Raw genomic sequence first — 22,270 nt, forward strand, 5'->3', positions numbered from 1 at the left:
TATATTACCTAGTGTTCCAAAGAATAGTTTTATTCCATCAGTTTTACTCCTTAAAGGGGAGGAATGCCCTCACTATCATTTGTGTTCAGCTGCTACATAATCATTCCACTAGTTTACAGCAGATTCCACTGTCAATGAAAATAATCACCCATCGTGATTTTCTATTACTGAATCAAAGGTGGAAAAACAAAAGCATTTGCAATAGCCTGCAGCAGCTGACCATCAACATGAGTTTGGAACTGATTTTGCTGCCTCTCCTTTTATTTAGATGGACATTTTTCATACCATTTTTGGTAGAGTATTTTTCCGTCCGATGCAGCAGATCAACTTTTTGTACAGAGAAATGAGCCTGTCTTGTCCCAGCTTGAAAGCGATGATGACGATTTCCATGCCGACCACGATATAAAATGACAAAAACAAAAAGAAGTTGGGGTGTTCCAGGGCAACGTCACCAAAGCCAATTGTTGTTAAGGTGATGAAGCAGAAATAGAAAGCGCCCTCGAAATTCAAACGGCTTTCCCAGCGCGGAAGGATGGCGGCAGCACAGGAAATGTATACAAAGACAATGAGCATCATCAACCAAAATGGCACATCCAGCTTTTCTACTCTTTTCCCTATATTGTCAATATTGTCAATCATGTGGTTCATCATTGCCCCTGAATCCAGTTCAGGGCATGAACTCCATCGTTCAAACTTGCCAGGTCTCGGTGGTGCAAGGAACTGGTTCTCCCTGGCAATAAGTTGTTCAAATATTTCGACATTTCGACTTTGGCAAGGCTTTATTTTCAGTGAAGAATGATGTCTTAGCACTTCTTTGATGTTTAAAGGTTCATGAAGGACTACTTTGGTTTGCCTGAGGGCTAAGGATCCAGATTTTGAGTCTCTCTTCTTCTTCCAGCAGGATGCAAGAGAAAGCCTGGCTAATATTTTTGACTGTAGTTGTCTCCCTTTATTGTAAGATGTGGATAATATAGATGAGAGGATGTCTCCCATATCAGTGAGAACTAAGAACATTAGAGGGATGCCAAATAATGCATACAGCATACACAAGTATTTCCCAGGTCTTGTCACAGGGTAGGTATGACCATAACCTGAAACCAAACAGAATCAGACAAGCACAATTTAAATTCCATTTGATTTGTTTTTTCACTGGTATGCCAGTTAAATCCAAGCTGATGAAATATGCAAAGAATTTCCTCCCTTTATCCAATATTGCTTCCCTGCCACCCAGAACGTGAAGTCTAAAAACAGACAGCTCTACTACATTCATGTATTTCCATTGCATGTGACAAATACTATGCAGAACTTAATTTTCCTACCTACAATGCAAGATTAAATGGTTTCTTTAAGTCCCCTTTTGTGCATTTTTTAAATTCTTTTGGAAAGGTTGCCTCCTTCTGTAGAGTTTATCCTTAGTTTCTTCATGCTTATCAGCAAATAACAACATTCTTCCAGTACAGTGGTACCTCGGGTTAAGAACTTAATTTGTTCTGGAGGTCCATTCTTAACCTGAAACTGTTCTTAATCTGAAGCACCACTTTAGCTAATGGGGCCTCCCTCTGCCGCCGTGCCGCCACCGCATGATTTCTGTTCTCATCCTGAAGCAAAGTTCTTAACCCAAGGTACTATTTCTGGGTTAGCGGAGTCTGTAACCTGAAGCGTCTGTAACCTGAAGCGCCTGTATCCCGAGGTACCACTGTATCTAACTTGGGTATCGTTTGCTCAACTAAAGACTGACTTTTGGTAATCCTTGGTTGATTTTTATTTTTTTAATTGCCGGTAGGTGATTTAGCAAGATGTTAGCATACTCAACTTCATCTCTTTGTAATACACTGGTTGACTACAACACAAGACATTTTGCTGCCTGAGGCAAAGGGAAAGATGGCACTTCTCCCATTCCATGCACGGAAGTTGATCAAACTTGTACTTGACTCTTACATTTGGCAATGGGAAAAAATTATCCACCCCATCTGAGGACAGCAAGCTACCTTAGGGCTTTCAGGGCAGTCTGTATGGGTTACACCATTCTGCCTGCTCCCTTCCCTTTAGTATCTGCTGCCTGAGGCCTCACTCTCCCTTAAAGATCTAGCAGCAAAGGGCAAATCGTCAACAAATCAAATCACATAATGTCAACTTGCATTAATAACATTCCTATATGTTATGATCAGAGTCCTTTCCTCCTAAGAACTAATAGAAAATTGGGGGGGTACAGTGATTCCACACTGCATACAAAGTACAATATGAAGATAGTAGTTTATGAGGAGATCTGTCACTACATATGCTACTTAGTTCATCAAGAGATGTTAGCAAACCAAAGGTTTAACAGCATATCTTATTTGTGTCCACTCAAAAGCATGTCACACTGAGTTCAATAGGACTTACTCCCAGAAAAGTTGTTATAGAAGTACGTCCCAAATACTGCATGAATTCTTGCTACTAAGCATTCCTACAGTCTTTAGATTCCATTCTCAACTTTACAGCCAACTTGATGTGTGGCCTTGAAGCTTGGAATGCCTTTACCTCCTTACTTTCACACCTGGAAGCAACTAATAATATAGACTTCAGGGATTGGCTAGAGGAGGAAGTTAATTGCTATAATTTAAATGTGTGGAGTAGGGTTTTTTTGTTTCCTTTTTATCTCTTAATGATAGTAATCAAAAAGGCTTAAACCCAGACTCTGGGATTTTTTGGGGGATGGGGTGGGGTTGTTATTTGTAAAATACTTTAACAATACAGTCCACCCAAATACTAACAAATTCTGCCTGAGGTTACAGGCAACAGAGAGTGTGTCCTCCTTTCCTATCTCAAATAAACAAAAAAAACCTCAGCAAATAGATTGGCATTGCTTTCATGATTTTGCTGGCTTGGCTTAATTTCCTGAGTCCAGGGGTATTTGCCTTACAGGCACCGTCTAGTTCATGAGCCACAACTGTCTGTATTGCGTATATGGATTGGACCAGGAAGGGGAAGAGAACTGGTGGAGGGATAAGCCTTCTTTTGGAGCAGGGAACTATATTATTATTATTATTATTATTATTATTATTATTATTATTATTATTATTTCCAGCATTATGATAGTATGAAATCTCCAGTGCAAGTCTACAGCTGGACAAATATTATTTTATATGTTTGCTGCTTTAAGATAACGTTGAAAACCTGCTGTACTAAAATATCTTCAAATTTCTTGGAGGTTTTATTTCCCTGCAAGATAGATTCTTATTTTTCTGCCTCATTCACAACACCTGTATGTTTCCAGTAGTTTTAATAGTCAATGTTATCTATTCTGTTCAACATATAAGGTGGCAAATACCCAACATATGAAATTTTTATAATGATTTTATTCTAGGTTAATACAAATGGACTTTGCTGCAGCTGCTAAGAATGTCATATTCAAACTGGATTCCTTTATTTGTTCATTTATCATTTGCCCCCTAACAGGATTTGAAAACTAGTATTTCACTGGAAATATTTTTTACAATCAACTTTTTGATACTTAAGTTATAGAAACATTTCTATGGCTTTTCTAACTGTGAGGCTACAACATGGGAAAGTCAGGATGAGTAAGGTCACTCTGCATGAACTACTTGCATCACTGCAAACTCCCTTTGCATGCTTACAGAAGCAAATCTCACTAAGTTAATGAGGCTTACTCCTTAGTACAAGGATGGTCAACCTTTCATCTGTCTTTGAGAGTAAGCTATGGTGGGCTGAATGCCAGCAGTTGGCATAACCAGAGCTGAAAGTGGACCTAACCCCCACACCCATCCTCATCTTTATTCTCTCTCTTCCACTCTTCTGCCTGCACAAGGGGATGGGGACAGATGGCTCTTGACAGACATCTGATCCAGTAGCTTTCTGCAACCTAAAGGCCATAAGACCCAAACACACCTGCCATGCTCTACCCTAGCAAGTGGGCTGTGGGTTGCAGCCTCACTGACTTCAGTGGGCCAGCTGTTAAACTGATTCAGCCCATCTCAGTTGGAATGCTGTTGCTGGATTGCAATGTATGGTGTCAAAAATAAAATGTCTTATGGTCCATTTTAATCCTCACAGCAGTCTAGGCTAGGCTGAGATATAACTTCTATCCCAAGGACAGAGGGCAGGTGTCTGAACGTGGAACTCCCTGGCACTCTAAATACTATACCACACTGGATCTCAGTTAGATAGTAGGAATTTGCCACATATCAGGTCCATCTAGCTAAGTAGTCTCTACTCTTCTGTCCCTTTATATTCCTTTTCTTCTAATATACACATTTTTCTACAGAGTTTTACCTAATATACACATTTTTGGAAAGCAGTTTTCTTGAGTATAATGTGTGTGTGTATATATATATATATATATATATATATATATATATATATATATTTCAACAATAAGTTGATTCTCATACACATTTTACCCTGGGGGAGTGATTTGAAAAATTCAAAGATGTGCAAATTTCAGAGGATGGCTGTGCCAGTTGGTACCTCCTCTGATGCTCATGAAAGGTCTCAGTGAACATCCCCTCTTTCCCAAACTGTTGTCTAAACAGTTTGGGAAATTTTTTTAAACAGAAATCAATGACAGACTATAATTGGCCATTAACTCCCAAATCCTTATTGCCTGGATTCATAAGTGACTACAAATCAGACATGCACTGTCTTGTAATCCCAGAATTGTTGACGACAGCAAAAATGATAATTGCAAAAAGTTGGTGTAGTTCCAAAGTGCTCACAATCAAGAAATAGGTTGCCAATGTATGGCAAGCAGCCACAAGTGAGGAGGGGGGAAGAGAATGCAGAACAGTGTCAATCATGTCTTAACTTTTGAAAATCATCAAATGACATCAATACTAATATTTATATTTTATTTTTGTTAAAAATTGTCATGTATTAATATTTCTGTTATGAGATACCTTTTGGATCTACCCTGTTGCTTATTTTACTATAAATTCAATTGCTAAAAATAGCAATATGGCATTTGTCAGCCACAAACGAATTAGGTCCCTATTACTGTGAATCTTTTGGTATGCATATGTTGCTTAGATGATTCTTTCTTGAAACAGTCATCTTAAATGACTTAGCTAGCAGAAGAAGACTAGATTCACCAAAGCCCACCTTTCCCCATATGATGTACTACACTGGAAGGAAAATGCAAATGTTAAAAACTAACATTGCTCCTTGCTAATATATCTTTAAGAGAACTCCAAGTGAGATTTTACTTGCTCCTTGAATATCATTGGTTACCCACATAATATGTTCATTGAAGTGGTCCCTATAAGTTATTGTCTTTACCTCAATCGCAGGAAATAAATTGGGGTATACCAACTGATGACCTGAAGATTCATTCATTCATTTATTACATTTATATTCCACCTTTCCTCCAGGAAGCTCAAGGTGGCATACATGTTTCCTCTTCCTTCCCATTTATCCTCACAACAACCCTGTGAAGTAGGTTAGGTGGAGAGGTAGTGATCCAGTGAGCTTCATGGCTGAGTGGGGATTTGAACTCCAGTCTGCCAGGTACTCTAAGCACTATACCATACAGGCTATCTGTGCAGAGGTAGAGAATCTATCTCTGGTGCATGCATCACAAGAATATACATAGTACACATAGCCTAAGCACTAAGAGAGGCATCAATGCTCTGACACTGAAACCAAATCATCATTTATACATTATGCACTATGGCGGTTTGAGACTAGTGTCCTCCTGACCTGGTTTCTTCTTCCTGGTTTGAGGTAGTGGCAATCATATTTCACTGAGAAAAAATTGGGGTTTTTTTTCTGGAGGGGGAGCTCCCAATTTAATTTGATTATATACCAATATATTCTGACAGAAGATGAAATAATATTATTAGCAGCTGAATTAAATATGAGGGGTGAATGGGGTGTTAAGAGAGGGGTAGTACCTGTGGTGGGGGACACGTGGTTCTCCTTCTGGGGTAGTTTGTCCACTTTGGTCCCCACCCTGCACTCAGCTCTCACCTGTGGCTCTTAGAAGCTGTCAGCACGCGACAGCAGCCATATCCCAGGAATGACTTCAACTGGCTGGCTAAACCAGGTGAGGGTAGCCGATGGGTCTCAAACCCTTGGTGAGTTGGGGACTTCTCCTGCACGTGAAGACAGGCGCTGCCAGATTGAGTAGACAAGACCAGTAGTGGGTCCAACGATGAAGAAGGGAGTTTCTGCACATGCTGTAGAGCAGCGGTTCTCAACCTGTGGGTCCCCAGGTGTTGTTGGACTACAACTCCCATTATCCTTGAGCTCTGGCTTTGCTAGCTAGGGGTGATGGGAGTTGTAGTTCAACAACATCTGGGGACCCACAGGTTGAGAAAGGCTGCTGTAGAGGGAAGTGAGGGGCAGATGAGGCTCATCAACCTGGGAAGGCAGCCCATCTAGAAGAAGGAAAACTCTGATCCTAAAACTCTGCTGCCTTGCGGGATATCTTTGGGAGAAGAAAAGGCTAAGGACTAAACCCTACACAAATCCTGAGTGGAGTCCCTAACACAGTTGGATGGCATCTTGTATACCTCCTTCCGGCAACTCCTGCAGCAATGCTGGTGCCAAACATATTGCTCGGCTTTCCTTTGAACCACAACAGAGAGGCTGAGAGGGGGATCTTGTCTTGTCATCTTGGCAGCCCTGGACCTCCATACACACTGCCCTGGTTTGTGCCCCAGGGGAGTCACTTCAGTGCTGCTAGCACAGCAGTTTGACTTCCGCCTGCCCCCCAGGCACACTCCATTGTCTCTCAAGATAGATGGAGGCCAACAAAATTAATAATAAGGAACATCTCCACCTCCATTGTTCTGCCCGGACACTGAGGTCCACCTCCGAGGGCCTTCTGGCAGTTCCCTCACTGCGAGAAGTGAGGTTACAGGGAACCAGGCAGAGGGCCTTCTCGGTAGTGGCGCCCGCCCTGTGGAACACCCTCCCATTGGATGTCAAGGAAATAAACAACTATCTGACTTTTAGAAGACATCTGAAGGCAGCCCTGTTTAGGGAAGTTTTTAATGTTTGATATTTTATCACTTTATTATTATTAATACTGTATTAATATTCTGTTGGAATATAATTAAATATGAAGTGAATGTGTTTTATGTGTGTTTTATCCTGTTCTCTAAATGTTGTTCATCGACAAGATTAGTAAAGATTTGATGTGATGTGATTTGATTGGGGATTAAAATATGAAGCACAAGTCTTCAGAATGTATATAAATTAGAGACACGTCTTTACACATAATACTAACTGACATAATAAAATTATATTCGAATATTGCAAATATTATTTTTTTAACATCAATAACTTTAAACCTTTTCCAAACAGAAATGTAAGAAGATTTCTAGATTTGGTGTGCCTGGGGACCCTCATGAGCCCCACATCCTGTACTCCCTTATATGGCTGCCCCAATGAATAATCCTGGAAGCTTTACTCCAGCTTTCTATGGGAAGTTTCTGCACCTAATGATGATTTAACTTACTTGTTTGTTTCAGCTATTTTTATAACACTGAAGAAGTGTCTTCACGTTGTATGTAAAAACTTTATGAGAGGTCCTTGATGTAACTTGCAGTACAATCACGTGTTTTCTCGGAAGTAAATCCCACTGTATCCAATGTGACTTACTGTCTGATAAATGAGCACAGGATTGTAGCTTTGCAACCATAAACCCTATGTGTATATATATTTGGAAGTAATCTCTCTGAGTTCAATGAGAGTTACTCCTATGTACATAGACACCGACATTCACCCTCAAATGACTATATTCATGGTGTAATGTAGGTAACTTTGAGATTCTGGTGGCATATGCTGTTGCTGAAGAAGCTACAGGTTCCCACTGGGGTTTATATATTTCTTGCAGACATGCTGATGAGCTCAATTATCTTAACAAGTCAAGTGCAAAATACTTTCGAAAAGTCATACTTACCCACTGTTGTGAACACAGTGCAGCAGAAAAAGAGAGAGCCCAGAAAGGACCATTTCTTTTTAGGGTCGCCAAACCATTCCCATTCAATTGTTTCAATCAGCTTACGTGCTTCTTCCTTGAACTCATCAAAGGAGATCTCATTTCCTGTTCATAAGAAAGTGGGATTTAGTATTAAACAAACTGAAAATTATGGTCCTGGATGATGGACAATAAGTAAGGGTTATGGACCGTTGAGTTATTCAGCACAGACTGGCTGGCTGGCTTTTATTGAGGTTTAGCTTTTTTAAAACAAGTCCACACACGCCTCTCTTCCAGTCCATCATTCCATGGAGAGGAAAGTAATGATTGGACGGGGGGGGGCGCTTATGATCTGGCAGCTGTTCTTCCCTAATTCCTGGGTGAGGGTGGGGGTTTCCACTCTAGCTGGTGTTGAAATAAATGCAAACAGCACCTGCTTGGTAACACAAGCATGTGCGTTTACATGTTTTCCATAGTACTGAGTGAAGGCATGGAGAAAATACTGAGGAGTGATAGAAAAAAGAAAACATCATAAAATTAAACCTGAGATTGAATTTAAAGCATAATTTTAACAAAATGTTCCTGACAAATTTGGATCTTAAATATTTTTTCAATAAATTATCACCATTGTTCCAAACCCATTCTTTCTTAAAATGATACATCCTGGAACAATCACATTCCTCGAAAAGGACTTATTGCTTCTTAGGATATGTACAAAACTTGACTTTAGGATTGTAGCATTGTAGGGCAGGCATGGTACAGCCGCCTACAGCGATTGGTATGAAAGAAAGCCTCAAAATAATGAACTGCTTTAATGGAACCAAGGAATCTGTTTCACACCAAAATGTCCATTCATGGGCAGTGTCCCACAACCCATGACCAAGATTGCGGGGTAAGAAAGATCTACACAACAATAGAGTCATAAAATGGGGAAGAAGACCTAAGCAGCAGCTGTTTTCATAAACCAGAGATAAGTATAATGTTCGGAAACTGGGAGCAGAGATTCCTCTGAAGATGAGAAATCCTTTCACATTAAAACAAGCAAAAAACCAACCAACCACCCAACACAGTATATTGCAGAGTCACAGGTGCCCAAATATATTCAGACATTCAAAAGGACAAGAGAATTGACATCCACTCTGTGAAATAAACTTGGGTTAATACATCTCTGCCAATGCTACTTGTGCACATACCTGATGAATTCTTTGACAGATTCCAAAGCTGTCGCATGAAAGTCTGATATGCTTCTGTTTCATTGCTTTCTCTGTTGCCTTCAACATGGGAAAACATGAGAGCACCCAGCAATGCGTAGATCACTAAGGAACAAATGAAGCAGACATGAGGGAAGACTGTCCAAAACACTTGGTTGCAGGACTTTTTCTCTGTCTGGGAAGGCGATGGTTCTGTCTTCATCTTCTCAAAACTTTGTCTCGGCAAAAGCAGACTCAAGAAGGCTCCAGCACTCCTGCGAAACCTCTTCCGCTTAAGAGGAATAGAATACACTATTTCTGTTCCATGCTTAAAGCGCTCTTGATATTATAACTGGAGTTATCGTCACAATACCCAAAGGAGCCTGGAGAGAGCTTGCAACCAATCATGTCTGAGAAATATCCGTCTGTCAGATGTTAATACTTTGTGCAGAATGGCTATTGATTTCCACCGGAGCTATAATGCATGCAGATGACAGGCTACAGTACAGCCTCTCCGACAGTTACGTGATATTTGAAAGGAGGGGATAGTTTGGGTACTGTGAAGTATAACTTCCTGCGATCTGCCCTCTGGCAACAACTGAAACGAAATTTCCAGTAAGAGAAAGCAAACTGCAGAGTATAGATAATGGATACAGATAATGGATCGGAATATGATCAGGGGGTGTCCCCAAGGAGTGAAGATGTAGTATCTATTGTGCTTCTGCCATTGTATGGATTGATGTCTATTTTCCAGGGAATTCAAAATATCACTCTGTTTTGCTATTCCTCCCACCCTTTCATCCTGGCTTTCTGGGTGTTTGCTGCACTAAGACTGCACTCCTAACAACAACAACAACAACAACAACAACAACCCCACTAACCTGGAAATAAGCCCCATTGAATTCAAGTAGTAGACAGGATGTGTTGTAGGTCAGTATCCTGTGTATATATACAGATTAGAATGCCTTAAGTGCCTTCATTATACACCTTTAGGTGCCAGGCAAAAACGTTCCTCTTTAACCTGGCCTTTGGCTGATGGCCCTTTTAAAATGTGTTCTGGAAGGGTAGATTATTGAGTAGAGATGAGTTGGGGGGCTCTGCTGTGGTGGAGCCCAACCTATACCCAAGTGGACAAGAGGATTCCTCCAGACAGTCTCCCACCAGCAGTAGGCAACATTAAACCCCCCCCCCCCAAATGGAGTGTTTGCAGCAAGGTACTGGACAGTTTGGATACACTCCATCCAGTGGGAGGGGCTGAACAGGAAGAGGTGGAGGAGAAGCAGGAGTCAGAGTTAGCAGGACACAGTCTTGTTGCCAGTAACCAAGTGCTGCTTCTGTGGACTGGATCAGATGCACTAGCCCAGACAGAGCATGACTTTGAATGGTCACGTAAGTGAGAGAGTCTTGCAAGTTAACTCACCCTGACTCATATTTAAAAGCTTGGTGGGAGGGGAGGGGAAATTGTTGGGACATCTGCATTGCTTCTGTTCAGTTCTGTATGTGTTACCTTGGGATCCTGATTTCTGGGCCCTATGCTTGCTGCTGAGCCTGTAACATTTTTAGCCAAAATAAAGATCCCTTTCTTATTCTCAACTAAGAGCCACTGTTGTTGAGTTTGGGGATGAGGGTGTGACACATGGGAAGAGGCCTGAAGGACCACATTCAATTCCTAGGCCTGGCAATTCTACTCATTTCTCTCAAACCAGGCTGCAAGTCACTATTTGCTATGTGCTGTTGTATCTCTGAGAAGTATTTTCATGAAATTGCTGTGACATTGTTTAATCTGCTCCTGAAAGCATCCTGATGTTGGGATAAGAAGATGTTGAGTAGCCTTCTGACTGGGCACAGACTACCTGACCCATTCCTGAGCATGATCCAGTCTACATGGATCAAGAAACTGGGTATCTGTGCACTCCCTCCCCATGTTCAGGTCTGTACTAATAAAAGGTAAAGCCCAACACATTTTCAAAAGTCTATTTCATTTGCTAACACAGAGATGTTGTGCTATGAAAATATTCTGTGGAAATAGGGGGAGGGGGATTACTGCAGACAAGCCTAATTCAATTATTCCGTCAGATAAGTGCAAATTAGAATGCAGGCAGTTCTTCTAATTTTCTTGGATCACAGTAGTTCAAATTAGAAAGCTCTTTCTTTGGATACTGAAAGGCTTTTAGATAATCAATAACTCTCCCTGCATTATTTTATCAATGAGCTGTTGTTTAGGTGTTCCATTATAGTCAACTGCCGTACTTCCAAGCATTAAATGCTCAGATTTCAAGTCCATATAATTTATACATATACTATACGTCTTCCCTTCCTGCCCATCACTAAGTAATTCATTGGGGGAAGGAGTAAAAGGAAAGGGGCAATGTTTGCTACATGCCACACTGTACTCGAGGCATTCCATTGGACAAGAACAGCTGCAGGAATCCCTCACCCTCAAGATCACTGAACTGAGTGGGCAGGTTGGCAAGCCTTGGAGATCAAGAGCAGAAGCAGTGGCAGATAGCATGGTAGTGTGGCACCATGTGCCTGTCCTTCTGTCAGTCATGCTGCTGCTGCTGCTGCTTGCCAGGACATATAAGGGGGGAGGGGAGAGATATGTGGTGGTGAAGCAAATGCATTCATAATAAACACATTCCAATAGTTTGTTGGGAGGAAAATGAGAAACTGGGCAGGGCAAGGGGAATGAACTGGAGTGGGTAGAATTGTTAACAGGACCACTCTGCACATCACTGTTTTATTGCAGGTGCAACTTGTATACAGTCTAAATGGACAATCTCTGATCGGCTATTGCTTTGATGCAACTCGCTATCTCCATGTTTTGGGGTCCCTGTGGTCACAATGACCAGATATTAATGCTAAGACAAATCTGGGTACGTAAATCAAGATTGTCATGTTATTTGTTCCATTTCATCTTTTGAGCCATTATCCCAGGCTCATATCTTACAATATAAGACCACTATGGTGAAGATTATGTATTACCACCAGCGCAGATGGTACTACCTGAAACCATATGGTTAGATGTGACAGAGCCATAGCCAATAACCAAACAACCGCATTTCATTTATATGGGCATTGATTTTCATCTCTTATTTTGCCTGCTCTTGCCTGCTGCTCTCTTGAAATATTAATAGGTGGGTTATAGTATCTTCCATTAGGCATTGCTGGGCCAGGATAGTAGCTTTTCAAGGCATTCCAAATGATCAAAAGCCAACACATGCACATTAACGTTACACTAAAATCAATGGTCTTGAGCTGGTTTATGACCATGAAATTATATTTCTTTTTTACCTCTTTGGTGGCCTCTCTTCAATTATATTAGTTTTTTAAATAGTACAGATATAAATAGGACTTGACCCAGAAGTATGATCTTTTTTATATATCTCACAGTACCTTTAAATTACAATTCATGCTTTCCCGAACAGTTTTTATATGTGATGAATTATGCTTTACATCCTGAATATAAATGAACTAGACTTCTCATAGAGATGGAAAATAATGAACAGGGTGGAAACAGCCAAAGGTGTCTTTCAGTTACCTTTAATAAATATTCATCTAAATAGATCTCTGAACCAAGTCATCTGTAAATGCTTAAATGGAGGAGCTGAATGTTATTAAACTAACAATAGATGTGCATTTTATGGAGTAAAGAAGCTCACTGTGTTTGTGTTATCATAAAGGAAAACCTTTTACATTTAGATATAATATAATTCTGTTGGGAGCTGCCCAAAGTGGCTGGGGAAACTCAGCCAGATGGGCGGGGTATAAATAAATTATTATTATTATTATTATTATTATTATTATTATTATTATTATTATTTGGTGCTCATCAAGATAAGCTACAATCCTAAGCCTGGCTGACTGTAATATTGTTGTTATCAGTGTGGTTTTATGCTCTTAAATAATATACTTGCTTACTTTGGAATATGTTCCACAGGGATATACGTGTGTTTAGGACTGAAATAAACCATTCCCAAGATCTAGGCAGCACCAGAAAATAAAAGGAAAATATTTTTATGTGTTTGTGCTGGTTGCATTTGAACAATTTAGATTCTTTTATTTTCTTAAAAAAAACCCTTATTCTATTGATACAGTGATTTTTATACGAAAATTATTCAACAATAAACAATGAGTTGTATTGAAGAGTTGACTGGGTTAAGAATCTGTTTTTGATTGCTCTAAGCACATCACAACGAAGGCAGAAGGAATCTCACACACAACTTGTAATAGCATGAATCTGCTTTTTCTATCTCTTTTGGATAAATTAGTAGATAAATTACACTTGCTCCACAGCATGGAACCAAAAAATCTGTGTCTTTTGGTCCTGCACTCTGGCACAGCCCAAACGGGACATCTGGTGTTGGGATCAGAAGTCAGGGTAGTTTCTGTAAATCTGGGGTGTCTTGCTTGAAATGGGACATTTGTGCGGTATGGGGTAGAGTTAATGTTAGCCACTGAGATACTGGCTTAATCAGGGGAATCTTTCTTTCAAGAGGAATGGGGCATCCGTTTACTGCTTTCTTCTTCTTCCGATTTAAATTGGTGGAAGAGGATCTTTAAATTCCCCGTGGCACCTTTGTTTAATTTAATGCTTCTACAAATATTGCTCTTAGATAAATTATTGATGGGCCTTATTGAGGAATGCCATTTAGAGTATCAAGGGCATATCCCACTATGCCAAGTTTTGTAGTAGCATTTAAAAGAGCCAAATGGGAATGGTGGTTTTGTGCCACTATTATACTTAACAAGGAGATGCCATTACTTCATCCTCAAATTGCACCACAATCCTATCTTCATACTCAGGTCACATTTCTGCTCTACAGCACCTGGCAAGCATTGGTGGTTCTTAGAGAACAAGTTTGTGCTTGTGGATTTAAATAACAGCCATAGGCGCCGACTCCATGGGGCCTGAGGGGGCCCGAGCCCCCTCAAAAATTCGTTTGGGGGGGCTCTGCCCCCCCAATAATTTAAGAAAATTATTAGTTATATTATGCTTTGTAAAATCACAAAATTATGTTGGTATTTTTTATTTTCCTTGTTTGACGATAGTTACCTTTTAAAATACATTCAGTAATGAGTTAAAACAAAGCCACTCCCGATCTAGAGAGGGGGTGGGGTTGCGGGCTCTCGACTCATCAACAATCTCGCGGGGCTGGCGTCAGCCCCGCGAGAAGCGGGGATTCCCCCTAGCTCATTAATATTCACCGCCCACGGCGGCAGCCAATTGGCTGCCGCAAAGGGCAGGCCCTCACAGGTTCACTTAAGGTCGGGGCAGCCCGGGGTTCGCCCCTTTCGTTCCCCCAGCAGCAGCGGTTTGGAGGTCTTGGGCCCCCCCAATATTTTTTATAAGTCGGTATGGGCCCCCGCCCCCCCAATATTTTTTATAAGTCGGCGCCCCTGATAACAGCAGGAACACTCCCAACTCTTGATGCGTGATTCATTCCCAATGCAGAAGGTTAACAATCTTAAGAGAGAAATACGCTTGCTTTTGACATAAAGGCTTAAAACTAATGACCTTTAAGACCAACCCATATTATTATTATTTATTAAATTTGTATACTGCCTTATACCCGTAGATCTCAGGGCTGTTTATAACACAAAATTACAATATAAAAAACACAAATAAAAACAAAAACAGAGACATCCCAATAATCCCCCCCCCCCTTCCACAAAACATTTAAAAGGGCATCGGATGTCAATTAGCCAAAGGCCTGATTAAAGAGCAATGTTTCTCCTGGTGCCTAAAGGTGTAAAATGAAGGCACCAGCCGAACCTCCTGGGGGAGAGCATTCCACAAATGGATAGCCAGAAAGGGTCCATTCTCGCGTTGCCAAACTTGGGACCTCCCATGGAGGAAGCACACAAAGAAGGGCCTCAGAGGATGATCTCAGCTTCCAGGTAAGTTCATATGGAAAGAGGCGGTCCTTGAAGTATTGTGTGATCATGACCTATATGTCCGCTGACACCATACCGAGGGACAGGGAATGTGATATCTACAATGGCCGCCTAAGAGATAGTGACTTGCCCAAGAGTTTCTAGTTCAAAGTTTCCCACCAACCCAAAGTTTCCCCTGCCCTTGTCGCCACCTACCCTGACCCATCTTAGTCCTGATGAGCAGTAGTGCCATCACAGCCAAGAGGGTAGTACAGTGACAGTACCCCAGCTCATGTGCCACAACTCCACGGGGAAGAAGAATCCCCAAGCAGGACCTCCTGAAACATACCCTGACAAGAGCCACCACACACTATGCCTCTGAGACCTGTTTCTATGTATCCTGATACATAGCAGATGGTAATGGAAGCTGCGGAGGGGTCTATCAGAACCAGCAGCCTGGGGACATCATTTGTGAAGATAATCTAGCAGGACAACTGGAGCCAACTCTGCCCCAATGCCCAAGCTAGAAACCAGATTTTCCAGGCCTCAGAAAACTGGCCTCACTCATTAAACCCTGGACAATGTCCAGCCCTACCATTAGGCAGATTGAGGTAGCCTCCAAAGGAAGCTGATTTGCACGGCTAATGAGAGTGAAGCAATTACTTCAGGAAGTTGGTAGAAGGGCAATAAATTGTTGGTCATCTAATTTGTTTGCATTGGAGGTTTAAATTATTATTAATAATAATAATAATAATAATAATTTCAGAGTGGGGGTTAAGAGACATTTGTGGGATTTTCTGCCCGATGGACATCAACATTACTTGACTAACCTTGAGTACTATGCACGCTGATTTAACATCCCTCTCAAGGCAAAATGAAAAGAATCACATTGTCAATATATAAAGCCCTGAACAACTCAGGACCAGGTTACCTGAAAATCCCCCTGGCCCTGCATACAGTTGTAAGATCACTTCAATCATATGGGGTAATTCTTCTCGGCTCACTGCAGAGGGCATTTTCTTCTGCTGCCCCTGTACTGTGGAATGCCCTTCCCTCTGCCGTATGTGAAGCAACTACCATCAGTTGCTTTAGACAGCTTCGTACAGTAAATGCTTACACTTAGTAAATGTTGTACAAAAGTGTGCAACAGTTGTACCCCAGAAGGAAAATAGGTTTTGTTTACGGTTACTCCAAAGTATTTCTTTGCTTCATTAGACAAAGATGATATCCTTCTATATCATCAAATGTTTATATGAGCAAAAGTGATTAGCTCAGCAGGCCCATTCCATTAGAGAGCCATTTCATCTACCTGTCTGCTTCACGGTTATTTTGTATTTAATCATTTGGGACTGAGAGTTCTTCTGAAGCATACCACAAATAGTAGGAAGCCAATGGACCATTTAAAGTTAAGTAACAACAATAAATTGCCTGGCACTGGTCAGTCTGTGGTGGATTGTGGCCAGATTCTGACCTCATTTACACTGAAGCTACCCAGTGTTTGGTGGTGTAACAGAAACAACGGGAAATTTGCAGGACTATTGATGAGCTATTACCAGAGTATTTTTCAAGGTTGTTTTTTCACTTTGGCTTATTGATTATTACCTCTAGCTTGTTATGCATAGAATCGATGGTAATCAAAGAATAATACGTGGATTTTGACCTGTGCTGGATTATCCATTATTCTAAGCATTCTTCAGTATAGGACACCAAGTTATATAATGTGTAAATGCAGCGTTTTTGCTGCCTCCATGGGATCCTTTTATAATTTTTTGCTGTTAAGATTCATAATGCCCATCCCACTTCATAAATCAAAGCACAGCAGCCATGTACCCACCTGGAAGTCAACTTACCTGTCAGGAATGCTCCGCAATTCCTACATGCACCATTCAGCTATTTACAGCCTTTTTTTGACTTAAGTAAAAAGAGCCACAAGAGGGCACTCAAGGAACACATGATTTGTTAAACCAGGCTTTTAGGGAAAGGTGGGGAAAGCCTCATTTAAGATGTTTCGCTTCAACAGTTCAAAGGTGTTCCAAAATGTCAGGCAAGTATCTGTAGGAAAGTCCTTGGCTACAATCAATAATTGGGCAAGCTCGACTCATACCATTATTATTATGAAGCTGGACTAGCTCATGAGCCAAACCACCCCTGATCCATCTTAGTATTGACTCTGGCAGATATGTTTGCAAATTTAGATTATTCAGATAGCCCGCACTGCATTTTTCTTACCTTTACTTTACTTTAAAGTAGATCAGGTAATAAGGTATCAAGCCAAACACTTTCAGATATCAAAATACCAGAGAGACACAGATTAGACCACAGGAAATCTGCAAGTGCACCTTTTGCTCTCCATTTAGACGACTATGATACACCCTCTCGAAAATGATTTGGCAGGTGCAGAATGCAGACGCCATTGTGATTGTTGCTTCTAGTTATAGGAAATGTACAACTGCATGAGCATCACTGGCTGCCAGTTTGTTTCTGGGACCAATTAAAAGTGCTGGTACCCTTTGGAGCCGTTCATGGCTTGAGTTCAGGACATTTGAGGAATACCCTCTGCTGTATACAGTGGTACCTCAGGTTAAGTACTTAATTCATTCCAGAGGTCCGTTCTTAACCTGAAACTGTTCTTAACCTGAAGCACCACTTTAGCTAATGGGGCCTCCTGCAGCTGCCACGCCGCCGGAGCCCGATTTCTGTTCTTATCCTGAAGCAAAGTTCTTAACCTGAAGCACTATTTCTGGGTTAGTGGAGTCTGTAACCTGAAGCGTATGTAACCTGAAGCGTATGTAACCCGAGGTACCACTGTATAAGCTACCACAGCTTGGTGCCCTCCTTTTATTTTGGACTCCAACTCCCATCAGCCCTAAGGCCAATGGTCAGGGGTGATGGGATTTGTAGTCCATCAGCATCTGTTGTGCATCACAGATCCCTAGGGCAAGCTCTGTGGGAGACTGCTTTGCTTAAAGACACAATATAGGGAAACCATCTCCCACAATAAAGCAACCAGATTGTGTTTAAGCAGACAGACTATGGAATATGTCAATTAGACTTGTAATTGCTGCTTTTCCCTGCAGTTGAAACTTATTTGTTTTTATGGCTTATTGGATGGCTTCCTTAACTGGATTATGGCTCTTTGATATTGCAGTTCCCTGCATTGGGAACACTTTACTTTTACTGAAAGGCAAGCTAAAAAGTTTCTAAATAGACAAATAGTGCATGCTTGACTGAAAATTACTATCAACAAGTCAATATTTTCTTTTACAATATACTCAAATGGCCGCTAACCATCTTCTTCAAGTTTGGCCCTGCAAGTTAGAAGAGTGGCCCTGTTAATTGTGTCGTTACCAGTTTAACCAGAGATGACACATTAGAGAGTGAAGCTCACATTCCAGAAACTATCACAATTAACATCACTTGGAATTAACAGCATTCATTGCTTTCTCTGATCAGTCTAAGATTCCCTAGCTTTAATTTGGTTTTACACGGCTTGTGTGTTAAAGGCGCACAATAGCACATAAGGATGTTTGTGTGTAGATTCATCTTACTCTCTGGAGGGGTGTGGGCTTTATTAAAAAAAGAATGGGCCCCTTTTCTTGTGTCATATGCGTAACAAACCAATTCAACTGCCCTGTAATATTTCCAGTCTATGGCAATAATGGATGTATTATTCAAAAGCCTATTCCATCCCATTGCTGCATTAATCTGCAAAATAAATAAATAATTCCATACGCAAATTCATATTTAAATGCATATTTGTCTCATGGATATATGCATTTCTGAATATATTTGATCCTAAAATGCACATGCTTAAGATGTTTTGGCATGTTTCTCGAGCTGGAAAGCAAATTGCAAAATCCAAGGAAGTACAAAACCTTATGGGCTGTATTCAAAGCCATGTATTAGTCCAGGAGGTATGAATTCAATTACAGTGGTACCTCGGGTTACATACGCTTCAGGTTACATACGCTTCAGGTTACAGACTCTGCTAACCCAGAAATATTACCTCGGGTTAAGAACTTTGCTTCAGAATGAGAACAGAAATTGTGTGGCAGCAGCGCAGCAGCAGCGGGAGGCCCCATTAGCTAAAGTGGTGCTTCAGGTTAAGAACAGTTTCAGGTTAAGAACGGACCTCCGGAACGAATTAAGTACGTAACCAGAGGTACCACTGTAGTTTGCTTCTGGGTAGACAAATATAAGATTTCACTGTAACTGTGTTTAGGATTGCAGCATAACAGAGTTGTCAGATACAAAAGAATACACTTTTAGAAAAGGGAATTTCAGCCATTATAGTGCACCATGCAATCTACAGTTGTATGTCCATTCAGAAGTAAACACCACAGTATTCAATTGGGCTTACTCTCAAGAAAGGGTGCACAGAATTGTTGCTCCCCACATCACCACCATTGTCCATTAGGGCAAATGGGGCACTGCACTCAACCAGCCCCTGCCTCCCTACCTTCTTAAAGGTAAAGGGTAACGGTAAAGGGAGCCCTGGCCGTTAAGTCTAGTCGTAAACGACTCTGGGGTTGCGGCGCTCCTCTCACTCTACTGGCTGAGGAAGCCGACATTTGTCTGCAGACAGTTTTTCTGGGTCATGTGGGCAGCATGACAAAGCCGCTTCTGGCAAACCAGAGTAGCGCACAAAAATGCCATTTACCTTCCCACTGGAGTGGTACCTATTTATCTACTTGCACTTTGACGTGCTTTTGAACTGCTAGGTTGACAGGAGCAGGGACTGAGCAATGGGAGCTCACCCCGTCGCGAGGATTCGAACCACCAACCTTCTGATCGGCAAGCCCTAGGCTCTTTGGTTTAGACCACAGCGCCACCCGCATCCCAACCTACCTTCTTACATACAACCAGCCCAAAGGGAGGCACTGCCTGTCAGTTTCCTCCTCCTCATTCTCAATGTTGTCCCTTGTAGAACTCAGCAGGGGATGGAGACACATGAGTTGGTTCCACCCGTTGTTCACTCTGGCCCCACCCATCATTGACTGTGGCCCCACCCACTGGCAGCCACCCTGCCTTGCTCTCTACCAGCTCAAATGGGCACCATCCACCACTGCTGCTATGCATTGCTTGTGGGAATGTTCTGGGGTGCAGGAGAGGATATATTGACTAATTATATCCTTATCCAACTTGTGCTAACAAGTTCCCAAAATATCAGCAGAGTTTATAGACATTCCCCTTTAAGTTCGCAACGGTAACGCTTGCACAGGTTCGCTAGAACCTCTATAATAATTACTCTGGTAATTTCCCCTTTGTTCCCTCTTAAAATACAAGACACGACACAGTCTTTATAAAAGTATAAAAGAGTTTACTCACGTTCTGTTCACAATATGATCCCAGAAGGTAGGCAGGCTTAAAAAGGTTACATGCAGTTAGAATCTATCTTGTAGCAAGATAGTACTGTCCTCTCTTGGCTGGGAGCCAAGAGGGCATGTTGCTCCTTCAGAAGATGAAGATGGCAGAGAGGCAAGAGGCAAGAGGCAAGAGAGAGTGGCTGCCTGCCCTGTGCTTTTATCATTACCTGCACAGGTGAGGCCACACCCACCTCTGGTCACATGCGGAGGAAGTCCGTCCCCAGGAAGTTTACCTGCTTGCTGGACAGACATCCCTCCCCATGTTCTAACATGTACACTCTAGGAATGTTGTCATTGACTGCTCCTGTGTTTACATCCCACATACCCCTTCTCAGGCAATACAACATTATACAAAACATAAACAACTTTATTCAACCACCCAGAGTCCCAGCTTGACACGTAGATTCTGGAAACTCTCTCTTGGTAGGGGTTTCGTCAGGATGTCAGCAGTCATCTCTTGGGTGCTGCAGTAGGATAGTTCCACAAGTCCATCCTGGATCATCTGGCGTATGTAGTGGTATTTAACCCCAATGTGTTTTGTTCTGGCCAGGAACTTCTCACTCTGCGTCAGCTTCAGGCAACTTTGATTGTCCTCTAGCAAGCTGACAGGCCCTTTTCTCACCAACCCAAAGTCCTTTATGAGTTGATCAAGCCAGGCGATCTCTCTGCAGGCTTCTGTTGCTGCAACGTATTCTGATTCTGTGGAAGATAATGCTACACAGCTCTGTTTATAACTGCCCCATGAAACAGGTCCATCACCAAACATGAAAACATGACCACTTGTTGATTTATAATCAGCATTATCCCCAGCCCAATCCGCATCAGTATACCCAACCAACTTAGGGTCTCTGACGGCTGGTAACCTTAATTTACAATTCATGGTACCCTTCAAATATCGCACCACCCTCTTTACACCTGCCCAATCATGCTCAGTGGGAGAATTCACTTTTCTGCTAAGAATCCCCACAGCATTTGCTAAGTCAGGTCTACATGTGGTAACTAAATACAAAAGTTTACCAATCGCCGACCTGTAGTCATTGTTGTCTGGCAACTGCTTCGAATCCTCCTGATTCTTCAGGAAGTCAGTAGCCATCGGTGTAGCGACTGGATGTGCGTCTTGCATCTGCATGTGCTCAATTAGCTCGTGGATCTTCTGTCTTTGGCTGAGAAGAAATGAGCCGTCCTCTTCTCTTTCCACCTGGATCCCGAGGTAGTACTGGACATCTCCTAGCTCCTTGACCTCCACCTCTTTGCTAAGGTGTTTTACTATCTGTGTATAGTCTTTCTCACTTGCTGTGGCAATAATCAGGTCATCAACAAATGCTAAGATATATGAGAATTGTCCATTATTTGACTTACTGTACAAGCACTTGTCAGCGTCGCCTTGCTTGTACCCAAGTTGCGTCAGCATTTTATGCAACTTCTGGTTCCAGGCTCTAGCAGCCTGTTTAAGTCCATAAAGTCCTTTCTGCAGTTTGCACACTAAATGTGCCTCATGTGGTTTCACAAAACCTTTAGGCTGCTTCATGTAAATTTCTTCAGAAATCTGCCCATGTAGAAAAGCGGTAGCAATGTCTATGTGTTTCACTCTCATTTTCTTGGAGGCTGCAATGCTTAAAAGCATTCTTACGCTGCTGTACCTCACGGTTGGTGCAAAAACTTCATCATAGTCTTCACCAAAACGCTGTGAAAATCCCTGTGCTACAAGTCTAGCTTTGTAGCGCTGCACTTCTCCTTCTGACCCCTTCTTAACCTTGAAAACCCATTTACTGCCAATGGCCTTCTTACCGGGAGGCAGCTCAGTGAGTGTCCAGGTCTTGTTCTGATGCAGTGCATCCATCTCCTCCTGCGCGGCCTTCCTCCAGAGACTGGCTTCTGCAGCTGGCATCTCCTGTATCTTTTCCCAAGTGGAAGGT

General features: G+C 41.8%; 1 protein-coding gene across 1 annotated transcript; it reads right to left on the bottom strand.

Moving 5' to 3' along the window:
* Window positions 1-279: 279 nt before the first annotated feature.
* KCNK18 (potassium two pore domain channel subfamily K member 18) lies at window positions 280-9,334 on the bottom strand (the record flags this gene model as incomplete). The annotated part of the gene is made up of 3 exons (XM_081863570.1): window positions 280-1,091; window positions 7,904-8,047; window positions 9,115-9,334. 3 exons carry the CDS (start codon window positions 9,332-9,334, stop codon window positions 280-282), a joined length of 1,176 nt encoding a protein of 391 aa, XP_081719696.1.
* Window positions 9,335-22,270: the final 12,936 nt, after the last annotated feature.

Source organism: Podarcis erhardii (assembly GCF_964252035.2).
Source record: "Podarcis erhardii genome assembly, chromosome: 5".
In the NCBI taxonomy this organism is placed as follows: Eukaryota; Metazoa; Chordata; class Lepidosauria; order Squamata; family Lacertidae; genus Podarcis; species Podarcis erhardii.